General features: G+C 31.4%; 2 protein-coding genes across 3 annotated transcripts; one reads left to right on the top strand and one right to left on the bottom strand.

The window, feature by feature from the left end:
• Window positions 1–346: 346 nt before the first annotated feature.
• On the bottom strand, window positions 347–4,503 carry LOC131953838 (calaxin). 2 transcript variants are annotated; one of them, XM_059317224.1, is made up of 7 exons: window positions 4,419–4,503; window positions 3,081–3,221; window positions 2,838–2,942; window positions 2,560–2,645; window positions 2,284–2,349; window positions 1,552–1,656; window positions 347–646 (listed from the first exon to the last, which is right to left on the bottom strand). In XM_059317224.1, the coding sequence occupies exons 1-7, from the start codon at window positions 4,483–4,485 to the stop codon at window positions 527–529; spliced, it is 690 nt and encodes a 229-aa protein (XP_059173207.1). In that variant the 5' UTR covers window positions 4,486–4,503; the 3' UTR covers window positions 347–526. The 2 variants fall into 2 exon arrangements, with proteins under 2 accessions (XP_059173207.1, XP_059173217.1); XM_059317234.1 differs by lacking the exon at window positions 347–646 and adding an exon at window positions 1,023–1,069.
• Window positions 4,504–4,587: 84 nt separating this feature from the next.
• LOC131953807 (glycylpeptide N-tetradecanoyltransferase 2) lies at window positions 4,588–11,923 on the top strand. The gene is made up of 13 exons (XM_059317182.1): window positions 4,588–4,789; window positions 6,797–7,061; window positions 7,157–7,292; window positions 7,646–7,770; window positions 8,354–8,445; window positions 8,633–8,749; window positions 8,839–9,009; window positions 9,107–9,215; window positions 9,360–9,431; window positions 9,524–9,622; window positions 9,743–9,907; window positions 10,053–10,190; window positions 10,338–11,923. Exons 1-13 carry the CDS (start codon window positions 4,692–4,694, stop codon window positions 10,356–10,358), a joined length of 1,608 nt encoding a protein of 535 aa, XP_059173165.1. The 5' UTR covers window positions 4,588–4,691; the 3' UTR covers window positions 10,359–11,923.
• The last annotated feature ends 186 nt before the right edge of the window (window positions 11,924–12,109 follow it).

The following is a 12,109-nucleotide window of genomic DNA, read 5'->3' as shown; positions in this document are numbered from 1 at the left end:
TCAGTTTTTTCAAAGCATTAAATGTAAAGACCTAAAATGTGAATACAAAATGCACGTCACAACAACAGTTCATAAATGTTGATGTTGTAACAAGCAAGCAGATAGTTCTAATCCAAGCTCAGCTGAACACTTTGTTTCATGAATAGGGCTGACATCTGAATCTTACAATATGCAACATTAGTTATAACAGATGTTAAATGTAGAAATTTTTTGTTTTTTTTATAATATAACCATTATAACTCTACATAATTTTTTTTATTTTGCTTTGAAAAAAGTTGGATAAGACAAGAGTAAGAAAGTTTTGGCTTGTCAACTTTAATAACACATTAATATGTCCAATAACTTCATAACAGATTCACCTTCACAAAAAACAAACACTTGTTTTTTAAAACAGCTCCTTTATATACATAAACAAAAATATCATCCATCTGTGCTAACAAAAAATGTACAAAAACACATCCAATATTTTAGTTTCCACAGTTCAAACTGGCATGTTAGGACCTGGATGTCACATGACTGGTCAGATTTAGGCCAGTTGGTTTCCTTTACTTCTGCTCCTGTTCTTGTCACTCATGGTCACTGAGCCTGCAGCATTGTACCTCCCACCTCCAAACATTTTGATCATCTCATGAAAGGTGATTTTACACTGGGAACATTTTAAATTTTGATCATCTCATGAAAGGTGATTTTACACTGGGAACATTTTAAATTTTGATCATCTCATGAAAGGTGATTTTACACTGGGAACATTTTAAATTTTGATCATCTCATGAAAGGTGATTTTACACTGGGAACATTTTAAATTTTGATCATCTCATGAAAGGTGATTTTACACTGGGAACATTTTAAATTTTGATCATCTCATGAAAGGGGATTTTACACTGGGAACATTTTAAATTTTGATCATCTCATGAAAGGTGATTTTACACTGGGAACATTTGAAATTTTGATCATCTCATGAAAGGTGATTTTACACTGGGAACATTTGAAATTTTGATCATCTCATGAAAGGTGATTTTACACTGGGAACATTTTAAATTTTGATCATCTCATGAAAGGTGATTTTACACTGGGAACATTTGAAATTTTGATCATCTCATGAAAACTTTAAACTTTGAACATTTCATGATTTGTAAAAATATTTCCATCAATAATAAAAGATGATATCAGGTAGGTTTAGCTTAGAATTTCACATCTTACGCAGGGGAGCTAATCAAATTTATTTTAAAGCTGGATGCTACACCCTACTTATTTAGGAACACAACACTAATTTTTTGGTGTTTTATTTTATTTGTCTTGCCAGTTTGATACTTGTTCATAAAGCCAGACGTAGTCTGTTTAATTTTGGGGTACATTTCTAACAACCTTAGAACCACATTATCTTATTATGTAAATCATACACTGTAATGATGTTAAAACTTGAGGAATTGATCATGCCCTTGATGGGTACTCATCTTGAAGGTGATGGGCACAATCAAAGTTAAAAGGTACTTCAGGGTAGTTTGTTCTAAAAGCTGGAAAAGTTGATGTTAATAAATTAAATTGCCATACCTTTTCATCAGGTAAACATTTTCCTAGAGCTTCTAACATAAGTTTATCTTCTGCAACAGCTGCTTTAAAGTCTGAGAGTGAGACTCTCCCATCATGGTCACAGTCCTGCAATCAATGGAACAGTCTTACATATTAAACTAGTCTTACAAGAACAGTCTTACATATTAAACCAGTCTACAGTTCTACAATAACCAATGACAAAATCAACCAGATCAGAGTCTTACAAGAACACAGTTACGCATTATGTCAGACCACAGTCCTAAGAAATTATTGATATTAAAACAGACAACTACCCTAAAAAAGTTGTTAAACACCAAAGCAAGCCAAAATCCTAAAATCAGTATTATGCAACAAACAGGAGCAGAGTTACAGATTAAGTAAAAAAAAATTCAGTTGTGAAAACCTAAAAATGTTTTGTTGTGCAGGGAAATGCATTTTAGCCTTCAAGAGAACTTCTTTTTTTTCTCTAATGATAGTCATACAATTACATAATTTAAATTAGAAAATATAATTTTAATAAAAATCCAGAAAATCTAGAGTAAATCAAGTGTTTTGTTTTTTTGGTTTATTCTAACCTTCCAAGACCTCTATACCTAGCAAATAAGTTCCTGTTCTAGTTTTACTGTTTGACATTTAATTTTTAAAACATTTTTTTTTTATTTAACAACTTTCATTTACCAATTTTCAAAGTAATAGCAACTCATTCTTTAACAATTTCCGTCTATGACTTACCAATTTTTTCATGACAATTTCAACCAATTCTTTGACAAGTTCATCTGGGTCTTCTTCAGTGGGAGCCTGCAGTAATCAAATAGTAGAAGATTCAGACTTGTTCAATCATAAATGAAAAAATTGGGAGAGTAGATGAAGGCTAGTAAGTACTGCCTGATAGAAAATGTTTTTAAATTAACACAACGTGAACAGAAACAAAAATAAATTGTAATGATAGGCAGAAAGAATGCCTAAACATAAGGCTACCATAAAAGAAAAGAAAAAAAGAATACATACCTTCACAAGACAAGACTTTAAAAGTTGGAACATTTCTTCTCTTACTATGTAACCATCATTGTTCAAATCATACACATCAAAACACACTAAAAGGGGTAAAAAAAAAAAGAATAAAAGTTTTCAAATGTTTTACCAAAAGCAGTTATAATCAACTACCATTCAGTTGCCTAAAATGAAAAACTGGTTTATCAAATTCTGCTACTCAAAAAGTTTGTTACACTTGATTAAAGTTAGGACTGTTTGAAAATAGATGTCTATATAAATAGAAATGAACTTACACTGAATATGATCATCAAGAGTACCATTCAAAAATTTAGCAATGCCTACTACATAGTCCTCTTGTCTTAGTGTACCACATGATTTCTGATCAAATGCTCTGAAAACTGGCCAAGGGTAATTTAATAAACAATACTATTTAAATTCATAACTAAAGCAACATGGATTTTATACTAATTATCTTTTTAAGTATAAAAATGTGGTTAATTTTTTAAATGTATTAATTAAATAGATTTTAAACAAACCTCTATCCATTAAAATATCATCAGTAATGTTAAAAAATCTGTTCAGTTCATCACGAAACTCAACTCGGTTAAGTTTTCCTTCTTCTTTTTTACACAGATCATTAAATCTTTCCATCAAATGGTTTACTTCATCTTTTGATACTATAAAAGAAATTAATAGAATTTTAAAATTACATAACAAAAGACCGAATTTAAATATTTACAATAAAGTACGTACTATTAGTAACAAATGTCTTGATGAAAAAGTGCATAATGGTAGTTTATTTTATAACTAATTATTATGTTCTGGTAAATAAAACATGTTTATTATTATTTATTATATGTCTATGTTTCATGGCAGTATTGTACTGAGGTTTTTTACTGCTGGTGTCAGTCATGGAAGTGTCAAGGTTAGTGCTTGGCTAGAGAGAATCATAAAATCATTAGTACTGGGTAGAAAAATAATAATTTAAAATCAAATTCTAAATCTAGATTCTATAGATAGAGAAAAGTAATAACAAGCTAAGAAAGATGATTGAATATTTCATCAAAACAAAACTTTAAAAAAGTTTTAACTAGTCTGGACTCTAGATAGATCTATATAATATTAAATAATATTAATAATATAAATAAATTATTATTTAAATCTATTTAAATTTTCATATGCTGAGGTCACAGATGGTCTGGCTAGGTTGAAAAGGGGAACTACTTTTTTTTACTGTAGTTAATGAACTGATTCTTATTCTAACTTAATCTGAATCTAGATCTAGCATAAATAAGTAAATATATAATAATTTAGTGGTGTCGTTTAGTGTAGGTTTGATAATACTAACAGTCAATTATACTTAGTAACAGTGACAGTCAGTGTAACAGTCTCAGTCAGTTATTTCTTTATTTACAATGAAAGAGTTTACTCTTACTAGTCTTACTGACTGTAAGATTGTGATTGTGCTAACAAGTTTTACTGATTAATGTACTGCATCTTACTGTCTATCTATATAACTATACTATATATAATATATAATATAAGTATAGTGATATTATAGTCACATAATGAGTGATAATGTACATGAATGTAGACTGTTGAGAGCAGAGTGTAGTGTAGTACTTGTAGTAGTTACTTGAATTAAATCAGTAGTTTAGTTTGAAATATTGAAATCAATCAAACAAATCATTTAACAAATGTCATTTGTCAAACGTCAGTCAAATGTCGAAATGATCAAGTTCAAGATTCAAATGAAATCTTAAAAATTAATCTACAATCTAATCTAGATCTAGATTATAACGAAAAGTTTAATCAATTAATAAATACATAGATCTACATTTATATAGTTGTAAAACTAAATATTTAATACTAACACTTTGTGATTTTGGATAAGTTAGTAATAGTTTGCTCCTTAGATTGTCTGCTGTGTTTGGACGCCATTTTGACTAAAATGTTGCTATGGTTACGGAATTTGCGCATGCGTTACATCTTTTTAAAAAAAATTCTTTACGAAGTTTTTAAAAAATACGTTGTTTGTTACGTATTGTACTGATGCTTAATATTCTATACTTAGTTTTGTTTTCATATTAATTAATTATTTCAACCCCTGGCAATGTTAGCTTAGTCCCGCATACAGCTCCTGCAACATGGCGGACGTCGACTCTTTGCACGATTTGTCAGATGCCGATGGCGATCCTAGTGCTGTTGAAGCCGACGCTGAAGATGAGGAAGCTAATGAAGAAAGGTATACATCATGGCTTGTAATTTCCCAGTTTTTTACCCACTTACAATAATTTCTGTGGTGTTTATTCTTTAATGGAAAAATTGAACTCTTTGCTTTGTTTGACCGTGTTCAATTTTCTCATTATTTTAATTTTTAAAGTCAAATTTTAGTGTTGTTTTGAGTGACTGCATTTTTTCACTGATTTCTTTCACTGCTTTCATTGTCTTTCAGTGAGTTGAATTGAACTTTCAGTAGCCTAGAATTATAATGCCTATAAAATATACAAGTAATGACTTCCACCAGGTTTACTCAGCTAGCAACAGCTAGATCTAGAGTAAAGTTCCACGCGCGGTTAAAACACCGGTGCGGTCATCGCCTGTTTATCGCTTCGTACAATATTTGTTTTGATGTTTTATACGAAACTACCGATATCTGCTGTAAACCTGTCCATTTCTAAATATATCCAGGTCAAATTCTTTTGTTTTTCTCCTTCTGGAAGTCGAGTTTTTAAATTTTAAAGTTTCGAGGTATGACGTCGTAGGCGATTCTAGTTCCCCGTATGAAAAACACTAGGTCCCGGATGAGATGAATAAACCAACCTATCAAAGCTTTTTATAACTAGGTTAACTATAAATAGCTTCTACAATATGTGCGGGACACTATACATACGATAGATAAGGCTAATAAAGCAACCTGATAGGTGAATAGGGGTGGCCGCAGCTTGGGTGTCGATTTGGGTGGTTTCACCGCGCTGCGTAACCAACGACTTGAGCTAGACTAGCCTAGTTCTAGATGCTCTACATTTCAAGCTAAGCCTAGAATCTGTATAATTTCTATTTTTTTCTGCTATTTTAAATTATTTCGAGCATCTACTTCTTCTAAATCTAGTTTGTGTCTCTACATACAAGCATATCTAAGCAAATGTTACGTTATGTCTTGTCAGTGGTTGTTACGTCCCTTTGTTATGATTATTATAGTTGCGTCCCTTGAGTCATCACTGGGTCAACTTTTAATGTCGTTAATTAATTTAATTAACATGTTTTTAATTTGGTTTTGAAATCTATTAATTAATAATACAATCAACAACACGTTTAAAAGTGTAAAATATTAATTTTATTTATTAAACTAGGATTAAAACGTATAAAACACGATCGTTACGCAGCCGGTTCAGATGGCCGCAGGGAAAAAAAAAGAGGGGAAAAAAATATCGCAAGTAGCACGTCATTAAAACATGAATATCTCAAATTCAATACGTAGGAATATAAAATGATTGATACATATTAAGAGTAGAAAGGCAGAGGAATAATATAGTACTCTGGGTTTGTTTCTGTGTGAAACGGTTATAAAATAGTGCCCGATGAAAATCGGGAATTTGGAATTTTCCGCTATGTGTGACCGCGCGTGGAACTTTACTCTAGATCTAGAAATCTAGCCGCGAAGTCTGAAAATATTATTTCTTATTTTGTAATAAAACAAAAATTACGAAGTGACTACTCAGAAGATGCAAAACGCAATGACCTTATTAGTTGCGTAATGCGCTCAAATTAACTAGGCCTACTATTATTAAATAATAGCTGCACAATGGGCTGCAATTAATTATCCTTTTATAGCTGCACATTGGGATCAAATTATCCTTTTATTTTAGCCTTATACTTATTCTTCCAACAAAACTATCTATACCTTGTGGTCAAGCCGTTTGCGCTTTGGGCGGGTTATAGTATAGTTAGAGTTCCAGTCTATAAGTTAAGTAAAAAATTTTTGTTTACAAATCTAATAGCCTATTTAAATCACTATATAAATATTTATCGTGTTAATCCCTGTCCCATCAAGACAACCCATACTGCCCATAGGCCTAAACAACAAACATTTAGATGACAAGGAAAACCAGGTATTGTAGTGCTATGCGCATCTTCTTCCAGCTAGAATCGGCTACAAAATATTTTTTTACCACTTCCTCTTTCAGTATAATTTTACTCAACCAGAATTATTTATTTCTGACTTAAACTATATAAATGCATCATTTATCAGTATTGATCCATCACAACGTAAAAAAAGCAAGAAGAAGAAGCGTAAAACCAAAGATGTTGAAAGATCAAGTGGAGATTCTGACAACCAGGCTTCTGATCTACCAGAACACAAGCTCTTAGAAGTTCCTGACAACATTTCACTTTCACAATCTGGTGTTGATGCAGATTCTGAAAGTCAAGGATCTCAAGATTCAAAAACTGAAGAACTGTCTGCTAGATACCCTCAAAGAGATGATATTGATTTGAGATCACCCACGGAGGCTCAGGTATGTCTAACTCATTCACTCTTGTTTTTCTCATATATAAACAATGAAAATATTGTTTCATTTTTAATTCTAGTTATCAAATGATTTATTTTCAGAAGCTAGCAAATCTTACACACATCCAAAATGCTCTAGAGCTCCTTTCATTGCCTCAAGGAGCAGCACCAAAAAGCTTAGATGAAGCGAAAAAAAAGAAGTATCAGTTTTGGGAGACCCAGCCTGTACCAAAGTTTGGTGAGTTGAATTTTAAATTAATTATTGCTTTTAATTTTGTTATAAATACCAAATTTGTCTAATTATTCACCATAGTTATAACCATGTTTTTATTGTGTAGAGTGCTATCTCTGTATTGATTGTGTGAGTAGGGATGCTGATGAAATACTCAAATAATCAAACACCCTGTATGGGTTATACATCGAGTCAGCTCTGGGTTGGATATATGCTACTGGTCCTATGGGAAACCTACCTACCTTCATTCCTTACTCATCATTAGCAGTATCATGCTTTGTGTATTAGCACAATTAAAATATTTAACTAAAAATTAAGTAAAATGGCTGAACCAAACTGAATTGTTAATACCATTTCAGATGAAGACATTAAAGTAAATGAAGAGATAGAGAAAGACAAAGGTCCATCTGAAATTCGTCAGGAACCTTTGACTTTACCAACAGGATTCATGTGGGATACTCTTGATATTAGTGCACCATTGATTGTAAGTTACACCAAATAAAGTCAGATGAGTTGTCTACCTTTATTATCATAGTAATACTGATGGCTCATAGTTGCAATTATTGATCTCTTAATTATTTCTACACTTTTTTTACTAAGCCTTGGAGAGCAGGCAATCACACTTTGCAGAAATGATAATGATCATGCATATTTAAAATTCTATTTCTCTAGGTAAATGAGAATTATGTTTTAATAATTTGATACTGTTTTTTCTAATGAAATTCACAAACATGTATTAAAAACACCTTATTAGTATCACATGGATATCGTGTTGTTGACATTTTAACTCTAAAAGAAGTAAAAGCAATATTATTAAATTGATTTTTGCTTACAAAGTTTTTGGTTAGTCGTTCCTATGAAAGTATTGAAAAAATATTTTTTGGGGTGGGCTGCCTTGTGAGAGTGTTCTGTCAGCTGTTGTTAATTACTAGTTTCTGAGAACTAAATAATTCACAGAAAATTCATGCTAAATATACAGTACAAACTCTCTGCTCGTGTTTTTATGTTAATAGCTTCCATTATTTGTATCACTTCGTCAATGTAAATACTTCTGGTGTATGTTTTAGTTGAAAGAATTGTACACCCTGCTTAATGAGAACTATGTGGAGGATGATGATAACATGTTTCGGTTTGATTACTCTCCTGAATTTTTGCAATGGTAACTTCTTTTTTTATATGATAATTTTATTTTTTTAACAGGTGTCTTTTCATTGTAAAATGCCATTATTACACATTTCTTTACCTTCAATCTTCAGCCAAAAAACATTAGTTTATACCTTTTATCCATGTTGTGACATTTATAATACATTTCTTTATAAACACACTGATTGTTTTGATATTTTCAGGGCTTTACAGCCTCCTGGTTGGTTAAGAGAATGGCATTGTGGTGTACGTGTTAATAAAAGTAAAAAGCTAGTAGGATTCATTAGTGCTGTTCCAGCAAATATTAAAATTTATGACAAGTGAGATTTTATTTCTTTTTTTGATCTTCTGTAAATGTCTTCACTGTAGTCACTGCTAGTATCTAACAAATTAAATTTTGATGCTGTAGGTCTAAAAAGATGGTGGAAATAAATTTTCTGTGTGTCCACAAGAAACTTCGAGCAAAGCGAGTGGCCCCAGTTCTGATCAAGGAGATCACTCGCCGTGTTCATCTGCAGGGCCTCTTCCAGGCTGTGTATACAGCTGGTGTTGTGCTGCCTAAACCAGTGGCCTCCTGCAGGTACTATACCATTAAGTGATTACTCCCAGGTTTTTTTTTGTTCTAACATTGTACCACACTTAATTTTTAAATTTTATTTTATTTTTTTTTTTTGCAGGTATTGGCATCGATCTTTGAATCCACGCAAATTGATAGAAGTGAAATTTTCACATTTAAGTAGAAACATGACTATGCAGAGGACGTTGAAGCTATACAAACTTCCAGATGTGAGTTTTAAGTACAACTTATTTTTTAACTTTTTTGAGTAATGTTAAATAACCTCAGTATCATGCACATTGTATTAATGTAGACTGTTGGGCGTATTTAATAATGCAATTCCATTCTCTGACATGCGCTTCTACCATTTGCAGAAACCTAAAACTCCAGGGTTTCGTAAGCTGCAACCAGATGATGTTCCTCAGGCTTATAAGTTGCTTACAAGTGTGAGTGTTTTCATAAAAGTGGTGTACTTATGTTTAACTACAGCATATGCAACATTTTACTATCATAACTCAATTATTCATATTTTAATCAGTTTATGCAGCGTTATCAGCTAGCACCTTTGTTCAATGAAGAGGAGTTCCGCCATTGGTTTATACCCAGAGAGGGTATAATTAACAGCTATGTTGTTGAGGTAAGACAAACAAGTGAATATTTTTTTAACATTGATAGGTTTCTGATTTTTCTGGAAGGACACTTGCACTAAAGCATGTGAGAATGGGCTTGTTTACATTATTGTCTTTTTCAATTTCAGAACAATGGTACTATAACTGACTTTGTGAGCTTTTATTCTCTCCCTTCCACCATCATGCACCACCCAACTCACAAATCTCTGAAAGCTGCTTATTCTTTCTACAATGCTAGCACACAAACAACATGGATTGATTTAATGCAGGATACATTGATAGAAGCTAAAAATGCAAGTATTATTCTTAAGTTAAACATGGTTAATCATTTGATTTTTGTTTTAATTTATAAAAATGTTAACTTACAATTTCTCATTTAATTAATCTCATTTATAATTAAAATATATGTATCATCAAATGTGTATTTTTTCTGTCTAGATGGGATTTGATGTCTTCAATGCACTGGACCTCATGGACAATAAGGAATTTTTAGAGAAGCTTAAGTTTGGAGTTGGTGATGGCTTTTTGCAGTATTACCTTTATAACTGGAAGTGTCCTCATATGGAAACAAACCAGGTATTAATTGAGCCCAAAAATATCTTGCAGATATTGTTTGAAATCTTTCTTTTCTTTGTTATTACAGTAGTAAACAGTTTTTTTCATTATTTTCTGATATATTGTTGTGGTAAACAATAATCTATAAAGTATTTTTTTCCTTTCTAGGTTGGCTTGGTTTTACAGTGATGAACAAATTATCATTTCATTAGTCATCTTCATGTGTGGATGTGTAGTGCTTGACACCTGTGATATGAGTTCAGACACTTTGATGTACATTTGGCTCTGTCAAGTCATTCATTTCAAGGTGCTGCTTGCAAACCATTGGCTTTTATTTTAATATCACTAAACAGTTCAACTGTGTACACTTCCTATGGATGTGACTGTGTGGGATTCAGTTTTAATACAAGATTTCAAGTTTTTATAATATACTTTTACATGTTTCTTAAAAATTAGTTATAAATGGGTGATGTTTGTATTTTTTAAAAAATAAAATACAGGATAGTGAAAATTATAGTGGATAAAGTGGTTTTGTTCATGTGTCATATATATATAATCCTGAACAAATACTTTCAAACCATTAGCTTCCTAATACATTCTTTTGCGGTAATATTTCAGGGAAATATGGTTGTAGAACTAATAGAACCACTAAGCATCCTACAGATGTTAGTTGTTTTTTTTTTTCATTATAAATCAAAACTCTTTAAATTATTATGAATTCTATACAATTAATTATGAAATTGCTTGTGTGGTTTGAGTGCTAAACATTTTAATAATGATGATGAGTGCCAATATTATTAGTCCCATTGGAATTATTGTTTTGTTTGTTGTTTGGGGTGGAATTTGGTTATCCTTTCATTATTAGGCTTGTTAAATAGTAATAATTGAAAGCAAGAGTTTAGATGGCATAAAATGGTTATCTATGTACGTGACCTCTAAGCAAGCTATTGATGAAGCATAAGCTTATACATCATGCTTGTAAGCACATATTTTTCAATATCATTTCATCCCATTGTAAAACAGCATTGTTAACATTATTACTTATCTACTGAAATGCATACTCCTTAAAAGTATGTAGATTTTTATCATTTTCAATATTAAGAGTTAAGATATGAATTTTTGATTGTTAATAGTTGGTTTTAGAAAAATATTTTGTATTGTGAGTAGAATCCCATCAACTTTGTTAAATATGCTTATACTGCTCAAACTGTACCATCTTAAAAGAAGTAAAGATGCCATGATTTAATGAACACAAGAATAATAGGTTGTTTGAAATTATTTTAATTATGTGATAATTTTCTAATGAATAAAGTCTGTTGCAGGCAGGTTTTGGTTGAGTCTAACTTTGAGTAAGTTTTTTTCTCCTGTCCCCTCATTTTAAAGGGAATGCTTGTAGCAGAGACCTGATGATTAGCATATGGCATTAAGGCCTATGTTGACCAAGTTACTTACAGCAACTTATGATAGTGTTAGGATGAGAGTAACAACTGATAGTCAAAGCCAACAGATGCTAACTAATCCCTAATGGTTTCATGTTACTTAACGAGCTATATAATAGCCTGATTTAGCTCGGGTAACACCTCCCCAGCTACCAACAAATACTGGCTTAACACCTGCCAATGCCTTCACTTATATCTGTAAAAGCCCAAAATGTCAATGTATTTTGTCTTCCTTAACTATAACTAGAGACGATAACATGGAACTGGATACACTGTTATTTAAACATTTCAGCTATTAAAACATCAAGAAAATAACTACCGTGTTGTTTGTGCTTGAATGCAGAGTAACAGCATAGTACAATAAACTTAGCTCAGTTTGTACTATATTTAAAGTTTGTACTATATTTAATTTATACTAAATAACTGGCTTTACTGAAAATATTTTGAAACAAATGATCATCTATTAAATTAAAAGGTTAACAAATATATTTATTTTTTCTG

The sequence above is a fragment of the Physella acuta genome, unplaced genomic scaffold (assembly GCF_028476545.2).
Source record: "Physella acuta isolate Inbredline_101_S28 unplaced genomic scaffold, ASM2847654v3 ptg000076l, whole genome shotgun sequence".
Lineage (NCBI taxonomy): Eukaryota > Metazoa > Mollusca > Gastropoda > Physidae > Physella > Physella acuta.
This window is presented reverse-complemented; position numbering and strand designations above follow the sequence as displayed.